This window comes from Mobula birostris, chromosome 7 (genome assembly GCF_030028105.1).
Source record: "Mobula birostris isolate sMobBir1 chromosome 7, sMobBir1.hap1, whole genome shotgun sequence".
NCBI classification, from domain to species: domain Eukaryota; kingdom Metazoa; phylum Chordata; class Chondrichthyes; order Myliobatiformes; family Myliobatidae; genus Mobula; species Mobula birostris.
Genome location: NC_092376.1, coordinates 141159239 through 141179784, shown reverse-complemented (window position 1 = coordinate 141179784; position 20546 = coordinate 141159239). Strand labels below are relative to the sequence as shown.

At 38.6% G+C, this 20546-nt stretch overlaps 1 protein-coding gene across 1 annotated transcript in view; it reads left to right on the top strand.

The window, feature by feature from the left end:
- Positions 1-20344, top strand: part of pfdn1 (prefoldin subunit 1) — an 82089-nt gene extending 61745 nt beyond the window's left edge. Inside the window, exon 4 of the mRNA XM_072264465.1 lies at positions 19546-20344. Within this exon, the coding sequence (XP_072120566.1) occupies positions 19546-19629 (84 nt within the window). The 3' untranslated portion in view covers positions 19630-20344. The remainder of the gene's footprint in view (positions 1-19545) is intronic.
- Positions 20345-20546: the final 202 nt, after the last annotated feature.

Here is a 20546-nt window from a genome sequence, read left to right as displayed (position 1 = left end):
CTCACTATACTCCTTGTCCATCCTCTGGGCTTTCCCCCTCCCCCTTTTCTTTCTCCCTAGGCCTCCTGTCCCATGATCCTCTCATATCCCTTTTGCCAATCAACAGTCCAGCTCTTGGTTCCATCCCTCCCCCTCCTGTCTTCTCCTATCATTTTGGATATCCCCCTCTCCCTCTCAAATCTCTTACTATCTCTTCTTTCAGTTAGTCCTGACGAAGGGTCTCGGCCCAAAACGTCGACTGTACCTCTTCCTAGAGATGCTGCCTGGCCTGCTGCGTTCACCAGCAATTTTTATGTGTGTTGCTTGAAATTCCAGCGACTGCAGAATTCCACCTGACGATGATGGATGGTATGCAAGACAAGTTTTCCCACTGTACCTTGGTACATGTGACAATCAGAAAATTCCATAATAAGTTTGATTTTTTCAAAAAATTCCTACTGTAAGCTGTTGGCATTCCTAAATTGCAGGAAGTATGATAGCTGTTTTGCTGTTCATACCTTATCTGAGCAGCTTTGTTAGATAATATTAGCGGGAATTCTCGTTCACTCATTAACAATTAAAATCTGATCTAATTGTAATCATAGAAGTTCTACTGGTATCAACTGTTATAAAAAGCGTTGGATGCAACACCAATAACTGGTTTGGTGGAATTCTAAATCAACAGTGGAGAGGTTTTTAAAAAAAGCTCTCTTTATAAGATTGCTGATATCCCATGAGTGAAGCTTATATTTTGGAGTGTTCCAAGCCACAACCCTGACCTTTTGGCTCCAATTCTGCTCTTGCAGTAAGTTGGATGCACAGTGAGTCAAAGTTTTAGTACACACTGACCACATCTACAAGGAAGCGGCATCAGTCATCAAAGCCCCTCACCGTCCAAGCCATGCTGTCTTCTCCCTGCTACCAGCAGGAAGGAAGTACAGTAGCCTAAGTCCCACACCACCATTTTCAGGAACAGTTATTACCCTTCAACCATTGAGCTCCTGAACTTTCAAGGACCATACAACTCATCTTCTCAATTGTTTGTTTATTCTTATTATTCGGTTTTTTTTTGTGTTTGCACAGTCTGTCATCTTTTGCACATGGGTTGTTTGTCCATCTCGATTTCTGTGTCGTTTTTCATCGATACTATTTTTCTTTGCAGCTACCGTGAATGCCTGCAAGTAAATGAATCTCAAGAGTAACATAGTGACATTCACGTACTTTGTTAATAATTTTTCTTTGAACTTTGATCCTTCAATTGCATTTAACTCTTTTTAAATATCAAGTTAAAGGTGAATCAACTTTACTTCAATCTGAGAGTAACTCAGTCAAATCCACCTAAGCAGCTTCAGGAAGAAATTCTATACACATTCCCTTTTAGTTAAATCTCTGTTAGAAATTCTGAGCAATGCGTGATGGTATAAATGATTTGTACATGGCAATGTCATCAACATTCATTTAAAAGGGCTACCTGGTCATAAAATATTGCATGGTGCTTAAAAATTCCTTTAGGCTAAGCCAGGAAGATTTTGATTTGTGCAACATACACAAATCAAAACTGAGGCTTTAAACAGGACTGTTCTGAGCCCTAACCTATTTTTTGAAGCACAAATATATAATCTGATAAATTGATTTATTATTGTCATGTGTACTAAAGTGCAGTTAAAAGTTTGTCTTGCATACTCTCCACACAGATCAATTCATTACAGCAGTGCATTGAGGTAGTACAAGGTGAAAACAATTGCAAAATGCAGAAGAAAGTTTTACAGTTACAGAGAAAGTGCAGCTGACAGTTTGTGGCTTCAATGAGACTTTAATAAAGACAGAGGTTAAGCTGTACAGTAGAAAGTTAATTCCAGATTCCACCACGGAATTTAATTTTTATGTAAAACCTCTAGGGTCTTGGTGATCTGTAAAGTTATCTGTTCACTTCAAATTTCCATTGATGCCACTTAACCCATTGAGTTCTTAGAGCATTTTCTATATGTTTCAAATTTCAAGCATCTGCAGATTTTTTGCTCCGATTTCCAAAGTGGTTTTTTTTTCAGTGTAATACTCACTAGTAATGCTAAAACTTCCAGTACCTTTTTGGCAGCTTTATCGTTCGATGATTCTTTGAGATGGTTAAGGAAGGTTGAATTAGCAATAAAGTGGGTGGCTTAAGTGGGTGAGGTAGAAAATTCCGGTGGAACACTTTATGAATGTAGAGGATGTAATAGTCTGATCTTCGTCTGACCTTCATTTCACTTCTTCCTGAGGCTAGACAGTGTGTCAGTAACCACAGGTTAGTGCTAAATGAGTGTAGCTGTAACAGAATTTTTTCTGGATTTTTTTCCCAAACTGTAAACCATATGCCTCTTTTTGAAGTAATTCTGTAATTTTTTTTTTTAGTTTTCTCCAAAAGAATATTATTCAACCAGTGGAGGTTAAATTGCCTACATCTTTCATTGAAATTTGATCCTTGAGCTTTTTTAACTTACTTTCAGAAATCATCTACATGTTTTTGTGGTTGGCCTCGTTCCAATCAAAAAATGCCGATTAGTTGTGTTAGTCTGACTGGAGGCATTGAAACCAAAGAAAGTCTTAGGGATGTGAAAGATCATATTTTAAAAACCTCCTGATTTAATGTTAGTTCTTTTATGCCTTGATCTTCTTCTTTTTAAAAGTTGTAGATTATGTTGGGGCCATTTTTTTGAGCTAAGGGATGGAATACCCAAAAGAGAAATTGACTTTTTTTTAAAAAAGATCTTCAAAATCAAGCTTAGATGCTAACCAACCATAAAATATTTTGCATTGGTGGTAGTGTTTAATTTTGGATGGTATAGAGCACTCTTCATATTTTTTCTTTTCTTCATGATAAAGACGGAAACCTTTTGGCCCATCAAGTCTGTGCCAACTCAGAGTAATCCTATTCATCTGTTAATTTTCCCTGTAATCTATTCTTCTCACATGTATCCAACTGCTCCCTTAGATACTGGGGTATAATTTACAGAACTCAGAGTAGCCAATTTACCTAACGACCTGCACAATTTTGAGATGAGAGGAAATCAGAGCACCAACTAAAAAAACCATGTGATTCACAAAGAGAAACTGCAGGTTCCATACAGACAATCTTGGAGGTCAGAATTAAATCTTAGTTGTTACAGCTGTGAAGCAATGTGCCACTGGGCTCCCTACTCCTGGGAAAAATGAATATTGCTAGAGAGTTTAAAAAAAAACTGTGTTCTCTTCCTTCTCCACTTCACTTCAATAACATACCCCAGTTTAGACACAGAAAGGCAATTTTTCTGCCTTGTACACAAGCCATACTGTGATGATTTTTAAAAAAATAAGATGTCAGCAGAGTAAGTTGATTACATTAATTTCATGAATATTAAGCATCAGCTGGCAAGAAATTTTCATCTGCTCTGGATTAGGATTTGGTGTGCAATAAATTAAGTTGTTAACCAGTTAGTCAGACTTTTACAGATGTCCTTAGCAAGGACTGATTACATTTTATTTTCTGATAATCCCTACATGAGATATTTTGGCACATCAGTTGTTTTGATAATGGCCACACATTCTGCTTTTGTTTGACAGTAAAATATTTCTTGAAGCAAGACTCTTGCCGCTATTAAAACTGATAGTCAAATAGTAAGCAGCACATACAAAATGCTGGAGGAGCTCAGGAGGCCAGGCAGCATCTATGGAAAAAAGTGCAGGAGGCAGGAGTATCTTGGCCTGAAATGTCGACTGTACTTTTTTCCATAGATACTGCCTGGCTTCCTAGTTCCTCCAGCAATTTGTGTGTGTTGCTTGGATTTCCAGCATCTGCAGATTCTCTCTTGTTTGTGAGCCTAATGCTAATCTGTCTTCCAATTTCTGCTTTCTCTCAGGTTTGCTTGGTTTGAAAAGTCAGTTTCTGGTGTTACCATTAGATTAAATATATGTGACTGTAGAGTACTGTCTAATAAAAGAATAGTTTGGTTACTTCTGAAAGTTAAAGGGACTCTTGAAAACCAAAGGGTATGGCATCATTTTTTTATTAACTGTTTCACCACATAATTAAAATTTTGTGATCAATGGTTAAAGAGAAAATAGAAACATGTTGAATTTGGTCCATGGGGTTATAGATTTTTCTTTCTATTCTGTATTCGTAAAACTGGTCTCAAAATAAGAGAATGAGGCAATTTGTGGTCACTATGTAGACTACATTTTACATACCTATGATGCCAGTTATGCCACTCTGTATTTATTTGAAGCTGTAACAGCTTTGTATAGAAGATATGAGATGCATCTAGAAAGTGAATACATTTCATCATTCATAATTAGCTTCTGAAGATTTCTTTTTTTACTCTACCGTGTTTTTCCTTCCTCTTGTTCGTTGCTGCTTGTATTGAATTTCAGTTCCCGTCAATGGTTCACTTGCTGCTTTTGACTTCATTTACAAGATTGCACAGCATGTCACCTACTTTGATCAAATCCATCCACGATAAGATGGGTTGTAATCAGGAGCAGACGCTTGATCAATATTCACCACCATACACCCACCACCTTCTGCAGAGGTCTTCTTACAGTATTATAAGTTCCACACATGGTCATTTCTCAGTCATACTGTAATGTTCTGAAAAATGTATGTTGTACAAGGATATTGCAGTAACAGAGTGGTTAGTGTGACACTATTACAGCTCAGGGCATTCTGGAGTTTGGAGTTGAGTTCTGGTACCATTCTGTAAGGAGTCTCTGTACATCTTCCCTTTGAAATGTGTGGGTTTTCTCTGGATCCTCCAGTTTCCTCCCATAGTCCAAAGATGTACCAGGGAGGTTAGATGGTCATTGTAAATTGTCCCTGATTAGGTTAGGGTTTATTGGGGTTCACTGGGGCAGCATGATCCGAAGGGTCCACTTTGCGCTGTACTGCTAAATAAAATAAATAAATGTGTTCCAAATGTTGCTAGGTACACAGATCAACTGGATAGCTTGCCATTGCTGATTGCTTAGGCATACAGTATGTGATAAATGATTTACTTGGGTGAGGTAATGACCTCACCACTTTTATTCACAGAAAGCTGCAACGATTCATGTATTCATTCCTTTTTGGATGATATATCATTTCCTGTGATTCTAACTACCACCTAGGGTTGAAAGTTTTAGTCATAACATGACTAAGTTATGACTCACCCTGTTCTTACTTCCTCCGTAATGTAATGAGCAAAGTATTTCGCTGGATGATTGAAGTTGATGACACATTTTCCCATGCACGGAACCCATCTTCATAGTGAAATGGTTCTCAGGACCTCGTGGGAGAACCTTTTCTCTTTCATTAATAAAAGGGGTCAGCAGAGGATGTAGAACTTGTGGCACTTGGTAAATTTTCATCTTATCCAGAACATACTGGTGCAATTCTACACTATAATCATAGAGAGCATCCTCACATCAGCCATTACCATCTGGTTTGGTGCAGCATCCTCTTGCAATATACTACAGTGAACTATCAGGTCATTGACTGCAGTCTGCTATCCGTGCAGGACTTGTATGTGTCCAGATCAAAGTGGGCAGGATCAATCGTTGCAGACACTACCCACAGAGAAAACTGCCTTTTCTCAAAAGTTCTCTTCTGAAAAGCACTGCAGGTGTCCCCCGCTTTTCAAACGTTCACTTTACGAAACCCCACTGTTACGAAAGACCTACACTAGTTACTTGTTTTCGCTAACAGAAGATGTCTTCACTGTTACGAGAAAAGGTAGCGCGCGGAAAAAGCAGCACACGCCCCGAGCAGCCGCACCTCCCCCGGAACTGCATTCTAGCCGGCATTGCTTAAACATGTGCCTGTGAGCAGCCGTTAGCAAGATGAGTTGTACAGTATCGGAAAAGCCTAAAAGAGCTCATAAGGGTGTTACACTTAGCGTAAAACTAGACATAATTAAGCGTTTTGATCGTGGTGAACGAAGTAAGGACAAAGTGAGTTTGGCTTGTGGAAGTTGACGAAGATGATGAAGAGGTTTTGGCATCCCATGACCAAGAACTGATAGGTGAAGAGCTGATACAATTGGAAGAGGAAAGGATAACAATCAAAACCAAATGCAGTAGCGAATAGACCGAAAGTGAAGTCGTCCAGGAACTGAACGTGAAGAAGATGACTTGCCTGCCCTGATGGAAACCGACGACGATGAGATGACACCCCAGTGTCCCACCACCCCAACCCCCAGGCCACGGACCGATACATTGCCGCGGAGAATGCAACGGTAGCCGGGACGCACCCAGCACATCTTTAAGAAAAACACAGAATTAAGCAAGCTAATTAATTATATGCCGGGCGGCACCTAATTAATTAGCTTGTTTATTTCGGTTTTTTTCTTAAAGATGTGCTGGGTGCATCCCGGCCACCGCTGTACCCCTGCATGCTTCGCGGCAGTGTATCAGTCGGCGGCCGGGAGGGTAGGGACCACTGCACCACCCCAACCTCTGACGACTCAGCCTAACACACCATCATCAGTGTGCTCGGCACTGTCTTCCCGATTCCTGTAAGTGATACTACACTGCACATACATTATTTCTACTTTATATAGGCTGTGTATTTTTATATGTTATTTGGTATGATTTGGCAGCTTCATAGCTTAAAGGTTACTGGAGAGAGTGTTTCTGTCAAGAGCGCTTGCGTGAGCTTTTCGCTATGGGAAACAGTGCGGCAATGATTGTGGAAAAGTATTTCTACTTTATATAGGCTGTGTATTTATCATATCATTCCTGCTTTTACTATATGTTACTGTTATTTTAGGTTTTATGTGTTATTTGACATGATTTGGTAGGTTATTTTTTGGGTCTGTGAACGCTCACAAATTTTTCCCATGTAAATAAATGGTAATTGCTTCTTTGCTTTACGACATTTCAGCTTATGAACCGTTTCATAGGAACGCTCTACCTTCAGGTGGCGGGGGAAACCTGTATAGGGCTATTAAAACAAAAACTTCACACCATTTTAAAGGTTTCTTCTCTCAGGCAGTTAATCCAATCAGCATTCTAGTTGGCCCCCACTCCAACCCCCTCCATCAGTTACCTGAGACTCTGCATTGCACTGCAAACACTTTAAACCATTTTTTTAATAATGCTTTTGCATTGTAACTGCATGTTGGTATTTATGTATTATACACATTTTATTCTGTACCTGTATGGTCCCAGAACACATCCTACACAATCAAGAAAGCTCACCAACACCTTTACTTACTGACGAGGCTGAAAGAGAGCTGGACTATGCATATCAATACTCAAGACCTTCGAAGGTACGCAGAAGAGAGTATCTTATCATGTTGCATCAATGCATGGTACAGAAGCTGCTCTACAATGGGTAGTCAAAACTGCCCGAAACATCACTAGCCATTAGGGATATGTATACAGAAATGTGCCAGAAAAAGACTATCAATATCATGAAGGACCCACCTTGCTCAAGGACTGTCTATCCCACTTCCATCAGGGAGGAGGGCACTTAGCATCCACACTGGGACAACCAGACTCAACAACAGTTCCGTTCCCCAGGCAGTAAGTCTGATCAACACCTCCACCCACAAATCCACCCCTCCACCCACTAATCAACCCCTCCACACCCTCAGCCACTACCACTGTATCATTTCCTGTCACAGACACCTTATTTACAGACACTCTTGTACCTAGCATCACTTTATGTATGTACAATCAGTCTATGTATGGAAGCTATCTTAAGTATTTATATTTGTGTTTAAGTTTTGTGTTGCATTGGATCTGGGGTAACAATTATATTTCGCTCTGTGTTACACTTGTGTACTGGAAATGACATTAAACAATAGGGAATCTGAAATATTGAATCTTTAATCACTAACTTTATTTTTATATAATTCTTTGTTCTTTATAATTGTTGAATGTCATTTCTTGTTTCATGTTGCACCAATACTCTTCAGAAATTTGAAAATATATGTAAGTATATATGGCAAAGTTGATCCTTGATTTTGCAACTTTTGATTTGAATTTTGCCAAATGCAGTTAGATTTTTTTTTGCCAATGAAATGCATACGAGATGCATAATGTTAGCCTCACTGACATTAATGAGCTGAATTTGCTCTCAGTCAACTCCAAGTTAAAAATGGTGAGATCTACATGGTGGAAGGACCTTCCATGATGGAATTGCTAAAAGAATTGAAGTACAGTATGCAAACATGCCTCCTTACCAATCTCCATTGCTGCATCCCATGGTTATAATCTGTAGAACAAATCGCCAGCACTGGATCTATTTCATTTCTTAGTATTTCCAAAGTCAGAAGGACTTGGACAATGAAAGATCTGTACACTACATGTAGCTCTGAAGTAAAATGCACACTAACACTCCATGGGAAATGGTCCCATGCACACCAACTCTTGGGTATAGTTTCACATGTCGACTCCAACTGGGTGAGAAATCCACAGACATTGATTCCCATGATTATGGATTCATGTAAGTCTGTATTTGCCTGTGTTGGAACTATTGTGCCTTAACTTTGCCCAATTTATGTAATCCATGAACTAATCATTGCAAATCTAATACAATTCAATCAAGTTAATAAAGCAAGAAAACCCAATGATGTATGTATTTTGTGGAACATAATATCACAAATATATTAAAAATTGTAAAAGTGTGATCAGGGTTGCACTGTATTAGAAAAAAAATTAAACTAATTTTAAAATGTGAATCACTTAAAAACATAAACACAGAAGTAATTAGAACTATTAAATTAAAGCAAATCAAATTCACTAAAAATGTAACTTATTCATACTTTTCTTTCTTGAAGCAGCCCCTGAGCTTGTGGTTCCTGCTCTACGTTTACCCTGGACATGGCTTAATGTGTAGATTTCCATGGGAGTGTTGGGAAATCTAGGAACTTTGTGCTCTACATCGGGGTTACATGTAGAGTTTAGCAATGGACTGCAAGTAGGAAATTGCTATGGCAGGGTTGATGAACCTTTTTGAGTGCTTGTGCTGGAATTGGCAATAATCTTCTTTTAATAAAAAAAAAATTGCTCGTGTGTCATGGTAATTTTGGGCAGTGGTTATCATTGATTAAATAATTAATAATATTAATCATGGACTTTTTTTAAGGAATAAGAATGAGCCTTGTTGCTCATTTATGTGCATTATTTGTTGTACTATTGATAAAAGTATAACAGATTGAAATAAATGATGTATTTTCAAAGACCTGTTCAAAAATTAATGTTTTAAAAAGAATTGAAACAAACATCATTTCTAAATAGTATTATTGTATCTCATACATAAATAACAATATGTGAAACTATAAGCTTTGGTGCATACAGTATTCATAAATGATCAAGGAAAGGAAAATAAACACCTCGCTCTCATTGAGACTGTTGTTGCTGTACTAACGATGACACATATTTTATATCCATAGTCATAGAAAAGCATAACACAGAAAGAGACCCTTTGACCCATCTAATCCATGCCGAACCACTTAAACTGCATACTCCCTTTGACCTGAACCATAGTCCTCCATACTCCAACCATCCATGTGCCTATCTAAACTTCACTTAAACTTTGAAATTGAGCTTGCAAGCAGTACTTGTGCTGGCAGCTCGTTCAACACTCATGATTCTCTGAGTGAAAAAATTACCGTTTTCATGTTCCCCTTAAACTTTTCGCCTTTCACCCTTAACCCATGATCTCTGGTTGTAATCCCACCCAACCTCAATGGAAACACCTACTTGCATTTACCCAATCTATACCCCTCATTATTTTGTATACTTCGTATCAAATCTCCTCTCAATCTTCTACATTCCGAGGAATAAAGTCCTAACCTATTCAATCTTTCCTTTTCACTCAGGTCATCTCGGGTTTAATTTTGAGAGCTGTGCACACAGCACTAGTTTCATCAGTATGTCTACTCTTATAATTAGACTTGACCAAGTTCATCACTGAAAACATTTACTCATATTAATATGCATTGAAGCACTAAACTATATACAATATTCACTATTATTATCACTGAACATCCAATGCTCACTCGCAAACAAGAAAAAATAAAAGCACAAAAAATTGTAAACTGGCCCAACTGCTTATGATCCAAATACCGATGTGTACACAGGGTCTGCAAGGATATCAAAGTGTATCATGCAGTGTCATGTGTTCTCTCAGCCACCTAGCTGGCACCAAGCCAGCCTGAAACATTTCTCGTAAAAACATCTCACTGCTCTTGGGCTATATTAAAGAATAGTTTGCTGCTTCATTTGGCAGTAAAGATAATCAATATGCCACAAAACAACAGATTTAACAACATGTGCCAGTGAATTAAATCTGATTCTGATTCCAAATCATCTGTTTATATATCATTTTATTATGGGTGGTGTTTAATTTAAAAAATTCCAGCAGCACTGCCGATAAAAGTTTTGTGTGTGCCATGGGTTCCCACCCGAGGGGAAACTTAGACCGCAAATGTCAATACTTACACCTTTTACAAGAACCCCAAACCTGTTGGCTTTTACTTACTGTTCCATACAGAAGTACTATACTTCCCCTGATCTGAGGCACTGAGTGCTAGGGAAATTGTAGAACAGAATCATGATAGATAAAATAATGATGACATAACAAGGCTTTTTAAAATTATTTTAAAGTGATTTTCCATTTTTTTATTTTATCTTAAACTGTCAGAAAATATTCACTTCATTTCCAAAGGTGGTAATGTAATCGACAGATTTAAGGATGCAGTTTTTACTTTTGGAGGCTGGATTGCTCAAAACGTAATCCATGTTTGTCTATAACAGAAACCTATTTAGGAGCTGGAAAAATTGGCTGCTTCACTTCACTCTCACAAACATTATTGTTCTCGTCAACCTAGTTCTTTCTGGTTACCTCGGCTTTTAATGAAATACTTTTGAGTTTCCTCCCATGTTCGAAAGGTGTATGGGTTTGGGTTAGTAAGTTGAGGGCATGCTATTTTGGCGCCAGAAGCATGGCAACACTGCGGGCTGCCTGCAGCACGTCACTGGTCTGTGTTGGCTGTTGATGCAAAGGACATATTTCACTGTGTTCTGATGTACAAGTGACTGACAAAGCTAATCTTTAATATCCCTTTGAGTTCATCATTGTATTTTTAATTGCTAAGTTATTTACTATGAGTAAGCATCAAAGATTTTAACCAACATTTCTGAATGAATATTTTCCATGCAAGCTTGTGAGTAAGCTTTGAAAGGAAGGAATTATTATATGCTACTTTTTTTTTGCTCTCTCAGTTGCTTTGTGCCATATATTGAAGACTAAAATGAGGGTTGCTTGCACTACTTAAATTTTGACACTTAAATTTACTTGTTAAAGCAAAATGTATGCTGTGCAATCCCTTCTGAGTATATGGATGACTATTTCTCACTTCATCAATCAAGCAGCTGGTTGCAAATAAGAGGTAGTTGTTACAATATAGAGTCATTTAACCAGGTGAGTAAAGGTACATCGTATAGCCTTATCATCAATTTTAATAAATCTTAGATTGCAAAACACGAATGCCATTTTCTTACATGCCCACAGGAACTTTTGTTTTAACCTGTCAATTTGGTGACTTATCATGCAGCTGCCGGATGGTCGATTGGGCTGAGACTTTAGTGCCTGACTTTATCACTAGTCAGTTAAATTACAACACTGAAGAAGTGGGTGGGAATGTTAAATGAGAGTTAGAAGTGGGGTGAGAGGGCGGGGAAGTTGCACATTACATTGGCATTGATTGTGTTGGCTAATTTTTAGTTGACGACAGCATTTACCCTAAGCCAAAGGTCAACTAAATGATTCTAATGAAGATCAAAGAACAAAGGTCAGTGTAATTGTAGAAACCTGATCTGCCAAACAAGTTATCCTTCCACACAATATTAAAAGGTACAAAAAACAAGTTTTAAAAGATAAAAGCTTTTCTTTAAATGACTTTAATATTATTGAGGCAAAATAAAAGTTATTTCACTTAAACTAAGTAAAATTCTGATTCTCTGCTTCTGGTTGAGAAGTTCATTATTGCAAGGCTTATGACAACCTAGAGACACTATTGTAGTTAATAGCTAAATTGATACTAAACCTCTTGCAAATGTCAAAAATGGTGGGTTTGTCATTGTTATGTGACAGAAGTGACATGCCTTATTAAATGTTATACAATGGTCCATGGGTGGTAATAATGAAACGGCCTTGATCAGGCAGTAAGGGGTGATTGGGGAAAGAGCACAGGGTACAAGCAGCAAGGTGAAAAACCCAGAGGAGGATATTGTCTATCATTCTCTTGTTATTAAAAAAATGTCAAGGGGCATTGTGATGATGAGCAGGGCTCTGTTGTTTAGTTAATCCTCCCACAATACCATTTGCTTAAGTGGGAGAATATGGCATAACACAATCCTGGAAAAAGAATGCTAAAATTCATGTTTTTGTTGGGTTAATACTCCACTAAAATATTCATTCTTGAATATTTTATGAGTGATTGTTAAGCCTGAAGTCACTACCAATATTGCCTCCAAGAAAGGATAAGATTTAAGATTAACTCTATTTGTCACATGTACATTGAAACATGGTGAAATGCATTGTTGTGTGTTAGGGGATCCCACAAGTGTTGCTAAACTTCTAGTGCCAACATTACATGCCCAAACATTACTAACCCTAACTGGTACATTTTTGAAATGTGGGAGGATACCAAGATTCTCGGAGGAAACCAGTGCAGCCACGGGGACAATGCACAAAACTCCTTGCAGACAGTGGCATCAATTGTACCCAGGTCATTGTCACTGTAAAGTGTTATGCTGACCGCTACACTACCATGCCATTCCTAAGTAGGGCAGTGTTGAAGTCTGGAGCAGTCTCCGCATCCCTCAAATGTGAGTAAAGATGTTCTGTTCCAGACTGGCTCATCTCATTATCGTTAGACACTTCAAAGTTCAAAATAAGTTTATCATCAAAGTACATATACATTACTATATGCTATCTTGAGATTCCTTTTCTTACAGATGTTTATAGGAAAAAAGATTACAATAGAATTTTATGAAGATCCATAATTAAATAAAGATTGATAAACAATCAATGTGCAAATGAAGGCAAACTGTGCACATAACAATACCACTGAGTACATGAGTTGTAAAGAGTCCTTGAAAGTGAGTCCGTTCCGAATAGAAGTGAATGAAGTTATCGACGGTGGTTCAGGAGCGTGGCTGTAGGTACTAACTGTTCCTGAACCTGGTGGTGTGGGACCTATGGCTTGTGTACCTCCTCCCCAGCAGTAGTAGAGAGAAGAGGGCATGGTCTGGATGGTGCTGGTCTTTGACGATGGATGATGCTTTCTAGTGGCAGCACTCCATGCAATGTAGTCAATGGTCGGGCAGCCCATAGTTTGCACATTTGTTCCTCAAGAGCTTTTTTTGTTATTGTTCTCAGGACTGGCAGCTTGTTGATCAACTTGGATGCCCGGTTAGTGAGATCAATCATGATTTCTCATTTTTAAGGAGTGTGCCACAAGAAGGCTATCATCTTCCTATCCAGCCTTTATCTGGATGATGGTGCATATTTACTTCAAGAAATGTATAGCATTCAGAGAAATCAGTTACTATTGTCAGCTTGAAAACATGTTTGCTACTCAAATGGCTCCATTCCTGTAGTGATAATGTCAGCTGTGAAATGCAGTTGATCAACGTTAAATGATGTAGATTGCAATATTGCCTTAATGCCCTAGCTTTTTGCTTGGATTTCTTTAGTAGCTAGAGCAGAATTTCAGATTTGGGCATTCTATATGTAGCTGTATTTTATTGAGGGGAAAAAACATCAGACAGGGCACGAGCAAGACGTGCGTTGTTTGGAAGAATCTCTTGTAGTGTTCTGCATGACAGTCAAAATGCACCACTTACTTCTAACAACCAAAATATTTAGAAATATTAAAATGTATAAAAAAAGTATTTTAGATGTAATATAATTGACAACACACAGAATACTGGAGGGACTTAGCAGGTCAGGCAGCATCCACGTAGGGGAATAAACAAGTCAACATCTTGGGCTGAATCTCTTTACAACTGGAAAGGAAGGTGGCAGCAGCTAGAATAAGGAGGTTGGAGGAGGGGAAAGAATACAGTCTTAACAGGTGATAGATGAAAGCAGGTGAAGGGGTAGGTGGTGGGATGAAGTAAGAAGCTAGGAGGGGATAGATGGAAGGGATAAAGGACTGAAGAAGGAATCTGATACAAGAAGACAGTAGACCATAGAAGAAAATGTGGGAGGGGATCCAGAGGGAGGGGATGTGCAGGTGAGGAGAAAAAATGGAGTAAAAGAATGGGGAATGGTAAAAGAGAGGAGGAGGGAGGGGGAGAAATTACTTAAAGTTGGGGAATCCAGTGTTCAAGCCATCATGTTGGAGGCTATTTGGAAGGTATTGCTCCTTTGACCTGAGTATGGCCTCATCACAGCAGTAGAAGCAGCCATGGACAGACATGCCTGAATGGGAAGTCAAATTGAAATGTCTAACCACTTGGAGATCCTGCCTTTTGCAGTGGATAGAGCGAAGTTGCTAGACAAAGCGGTTCCCCCATTCTGCGCTGATTCTCATGGGTGTAGAGAGGCTGCATCAGGAGTACCAAATATAATAGATGACCTTGACAGATTCGTAGGTGAGTGGTTGCTTCAGCTGGAAGAACTGAATGGCGGTGATGGAGGAAGTGTAGGGGCAGAGGTAAGTGCTGGAGGGGGATCAGTGGGGGAGGGATGACTGGTAAGGGAGTCATGTAGAGAGCAATCCCTACAGAAAGCTGATAGTGGGGAGAGTGAAAGATGTCCTTAATGGTTCCTCACCCCATCATTATAGAAAAAAGGGTTCCCCTTGCTCTGTCAAGTCTCTGTATCCAACACCTCATTCTTCGTAACTTTCTCCAGCTCCAAAGGGATCCTACCACTGAACACATTAGTTCCCTTCCTCTCCAATACTGAGGAAGGGTTTCGGCCTGAAATATCTACTATTGATTTCCCTCCATAGATGCTACCTGACCTGCTGAGTTCCTCCAGCATTGTTGCTGTGTTGCTCAAGATACCCAACATCTGCAGAATGTCATTGACACACGTTAAAAGCTGAAGACAAGTTTGAAACATTTGCAAACTTGCTTAGTCAAGAGGGCCAACCCGGCAATCCATCTTGGCTTCCCTCTGATATCAGCTAATGAGAACAACTTTATTTTGTTTTCTCTATTTCAGTCTTGTACCCTTCTATCAAATCTTGTGTCATAACTTCTTTTGCCCCAAGGAGAACAACCGCAACCTCTCCAGCCTAACCTTGTAGTTAAAACCACTCATTCCAGAACCGTTCTGGTAAATCTGCTCTGCATCTATATAGTCAACAGTGAACATCCCTGCTTAGGACTATATGTTGGCTGGATGGTCATTGTTGAAGTATTTGAAGATCCTTGGGCTTGGAACACAGACCCCGGGAATTGCACAGTGGTTTTCCATGGCTGGATTAGTTGACATCCAGTACACTAAATTGTATGGGGTATAACTAAAACCATTGGAATCTTCTCCCATTCATGTTCTAGGACTTCAGTTTTACTGGAGCTGTTCAATGCCATACTTGGAAATTTGCTACCTTGATGCCAGCAGCAGTCACTGTCTTCTTGGTCAGTTTTTGAACCAAGGCTGTGGTATGATCTTGAGCCAAATAGTCCTGTGAAATGCAAAGTGATGATTAGTGCATAAATTTTCAATGCATAAGAGGTGTTTGATTTATTTTCTAAACAATAATCAAAAAGAAAATGAGTGCACTATCATTTTATCTTTAATTGAATCAGGATTAAATGTTCAAGATTCTATCTTTGCCTTAGCTTCTGGAAATTGGAGAACTGGAAGGAATTTATAGTTTTCCAAAAGAAAAAATGTAGAAGCTGCAAGATTATCCTTTACTAATAATTCTTATAGCCACTATGCTTCTTTTGCATTGATTGTGTAGATTTTCAGATCTGTGAAATGTCAGAATAATTCTAAATAATGTGCAGATCACCTTGCATTCTGATTAATGATAAAATGATGTCACTAAATTCCGATTTTGAGGAAATTGTGGTTTTGCCAGTAGGAGGTCCCTACCACAAAGTTCTGGACTAGACTCTTAATGTAGAGTGCTCACTGTCCCACAAGTTGCCTCTCTCAGTTCTGGAAGAGAGACACTGGAATGACTGTTTCAACAGAGCGATTGGGGAATGTGGAGGGATTGGCCAATTTAGATTCTGGTCAGAGAGTGGGAAAAGTTGTGATCTGGATTGGATCCAGGGGTTCCAAGCCTGGGAGGGCACAAATTACCTCAGCCCTTAGGGCCGTTAACACAATGTATCCCACTCACTCCGTGATAAGTAATGAATAATATGGCTGGCATCTGAGAAAGGACAATACCTGGTGCTTGACAGGTGTCACAACACCAACATTGCTAGTGGGTATTGAATGTTTATTAAATATTAAGTATTATGTATACTAAGCTGCTATTTACCCCCATGAAATAAACCTGTCTACTTGCCTTCAAAATTTTTGAAATTCATCGTAAGATTTAGGTAGTGTTCAGTAATAGTCTATTTTTGGAATTTTAGAAGAGTAACTTTCCAGTACTGTGAATCAAGCGAACAAAACAGGATTTGGGTGTGCAGCATAACATTACAAATGTGGTGATGAAGATTGATTTAAAAAAAAATGTTTAGACAGCATGGAAAATAGTACATGAATTAATAAGATAAAACCGTAGATATACATTTATATGGAAAAATATAACATTACCCAAGAATATTGATACCTGGCCATAAATACTGGAAAATTAGAGGAAAACTGAAAACATGTTTTGTGATTTTCTGTTATGGAACATGAATGGATATTAACCTTCTGAAAGGTACATAGCAAAGATAAGTCATGACGTAGTTGTCCTTAGATTAATCAGATGAACAAAATTCATGTTCACTTATTATCACCATCAGTGAATTAAATTACAGTGGATTGCGGTTAATTGGGGCAGCCACTTATTTGGGACAAGTCTTAAAAAACAATATCAAATGAAGAAAATAGCTGGGAATCTCTGTCACATAGAGAGAAAATCTGCAGATGCTGGAAATCTGAGCAACACACACAAAATGCTGGAGGAACTCAGCAGGCCAGGCAGCATCTATAGAAAAGAGTACAGGCAACATTTTGGGCCAAAAGCCTTCGGCAGGACTGGAGAAAAAAAGCTGAGGAGTAGACTTAAAAGTTAGGGGAGGGGAGAGAGAGACACAAGCTGATAGGTGAAAGCTTAAGGGGGAGGGATGAAGTAAAGAGTTGGGAAGTTGTTTGGTGAAAGAGACAGAATGCTAGGGAATAAAGCTGGGGGGGGGGGAGGAGGAGCACCTTAAATTCCACTTCTCATTCCCATTCTGATATGTCCATCCACAGTCGTGATGAGGCCACACTTAAGTTGGAGAAACAACACCTTCTATTCCGTTTGGGTAGCCTCCAACCTGATGGCAAGAACATCGATTTTCTGAAAATTCCGGTAATGCCACCCAACCTTCCCCCTTTCCCTTTCTCACCTTATCTCCATGCCACCCATAGCCTCCCTCTAATGCTTCAATCCCCTTTCCTCCCATGCCCTTCTGTCTCTTTCACCTATCACCTCTCTCCCCTACCCCCACCTTTTAAATCTATTCCTCAGTTTTTTGCTCCAGTCCTGCCGAAGGGTTTTGGCCCAAAACATCGACTATACTCTTTTCCATAGGTGCTGCCTGGCCTGCTGAGTTCTGCCAGGATTTTGTGTGGGTTTCTCTTTGTTTATTTGGGATGCTATACTATTTAATTGAGAGAGGAGACGGTCAGTTACATGCACTGGTGTGGCTGTTGGTCACTACTCCATGCTTAGAGTGAATAGTTGCATGTGATTATGTTATGTTATCTATTCGGGCCAATGGGTGCCGATTCAAAAAGCAGTGAACTTCAATATTTTTGTTGTTTTTTTAAATTTGACTTTAAAAAATGAGATCCTTGACATGAAAAGATTTGACACTAGCTGAAAATATTATCCTACTGGACCAGATTAAAAGCCATCTGCCTAACGCCACTCATCGCTAGCTGTAGATCTACAAAATCTATTATTGCACGCTTCATATATCAGGTAGATAAATTGCAAAAAGAATGGGTATTACACAAGGGACAGCAGGGAAGATCCCAAAAATGAAAGCCTGAAGGTGAGGCCCTCAATCAGTAGTTTTCCATTGTAACTAGATGAGGTGTACATGTCTGTGGATGAGTGTTTTAAAAAAAAATTCAGCTAAGAAGCTGAGTCATGAAGATTTTAAAGCAACAGATGGTTGGTTGGCTGTCTCAATAGAAATGTAGTTAAATTCAAGAAAGCACACTGAGAAGGGTAGTGTTGCTGCTGTAAGTGCAGAAATAGCCCCAATTTTTGAATTTTGTGCAGATGATATCTACAATACTGATGAAGCAGGGCCTTTTTAATTGTGCCATGCCAAATGGTTTCCCTGGCTGCAAACACGCAATACTATCAGCTTCAAAGAAAGCAACGAATTACGTAACTGTGTTGTGTCTTTCAAATATGTCAGGAACTGATGAAAAGGAAATCGTTGGCTATTGGAAAAAGCATTAAATCTCGGTGCTTTAAGGAGCGAAGAATGAATAGTTTACCAATCAAGTCCTATGCCAGTGTACACTCGATGAATTCCTCCATCAGTAACAGTTAAGGACATTTACACCACACGCTGCATCCGTAAAGCAAACAGCATTATGAAGGACCCCACGCACCCCTCATACAAACTCTTCTCTCTCCTGCCATCTGGAAAAAGGCACCGAAGTATTTGGGTTCTCATGACCAGACTATGTAACAGTTTCTTCCCTCAAGTCATCAGGCTCCTCAATACCCAGAGCCTGCACTGACCTTGTTTATTGTTGACTGGCCTTGTTTATTATTTATTGTAATGCCTGCACTGTTTTGTGCACTTTATGCAGTCCTGGGTAGGTCTGTAGTCTAGTGTAGTTTTGTGTTGGTCCTGAAAAACGTTGTCTCGTTTTTACTGTGTACTGTACCAGCAGTTATGGTCGAAATACAATAAAAAGTGACGACTTGAATTACAAACTAATACATCATTTTATTGTACTGTCGTAATATTCGTAGTGTTCTAATTTGTCCTGTATTTCACTTAAATACATAATTTGTCACTCGATTAAACATTAGTTTGTCTTTTATAACTTTTTAACTATTTCCATGAAACTTTGGATAATTGGGGGCAGCTACTTAATTAGACCAAAATGTACTGGTCCTGATGTGTCCCAATTAACAGGAATTCACTGTACTGCTGACAAAATAAATGTTATATTTCTAATGTTCACAAAATTGTTTCAGCAGTTTGAGAAATACCTAAATTGGTGACCTGTTTGGCTTTTGATTTTGCTCTATGCACACACAAGTGAAAGATTAAAATGAGATTAATAGAGTATTGTATGTGATAAAAAGGTATATTAACTAATTATTATGGTTTCCTTAGAGTTATTAATAAAAACATCTAAAGCTGAATAGTTTGAGTACAGACTAATTGTGTATATATATCTTTATCTCTTAACAGCAAAAGAAGTCCTATTTGGAACGTAGTGTGAAAGATGCAGAAGACAACATCAGAGAAATGTTAATGGCCAGAAGAGGACAATAACCATTTTTGCTTTTGGCAGCTGATTTACCTTGGTGTTCATTTAGCTTGGATTCCAGAAGATTGTTGGCCATGATGTAACTCATAGCATTAACACTGTCAGTCAATAACTTTTATCCAGTGGCATAATGGTACTCAGTTCTCTTTGAATCTGTGATACTGTCAATAGTTAAAATAATATAAATGACAGGAGCTACTTTATGACCAGTAATTTACTTGAATCCACCTGAAATGAAGATCGATAAAAGGGCAACTGAAATGGTACATTTAATGTATATGAAAGGTCATTTGCTTATTAGAGCATTGTGGTTCGGTGAAAACTTTCCGGTTTTACTTCTATTGCCAACTATTAATTTTTCAAGATCCTTGTCAAAAAATAATAAATCTTTAGTTCAGTTTATGTGGTAAATATAAGCATATTTTACTTTATAACAGTAATTTGAACACTGAACTTTTGCCAGCATGCTTTGTTTAAAAGCTATGTTTTCCGAGTAGCCTGAAGTATATATATGATGTAAGCCAATCTTGAAACAGGTTTATTAAACACCAATGATCCCTTCATCTGGCATCTGTTACAGAATGTAGAATTCTATAGAAACACGTTTGTGAATATCAGATGCTTTGCTTTGAAACTATCGAGCTATTTGTTCCACATGATGGAAAGAATCTATCAAAACAATAATAAAACCTCCAATTATATGCTTTTTTTGTAATTTTATGACAATGTCCTCCTGAAGTCTCTGAGGTGTTTTGGCCATGCCATTATTTTGGGGAATTATTTCAGCTTGCACTTGATATCAGGTACATGCTCTCATCTTTAACATCTTTTCACCTGTGACTGCGTTCTTGTACATGGTTCTAACTCCATAATCAAGTTCGCAGACGACACCACAGTGGTTGGCCTGATCAGAGGGGATGAC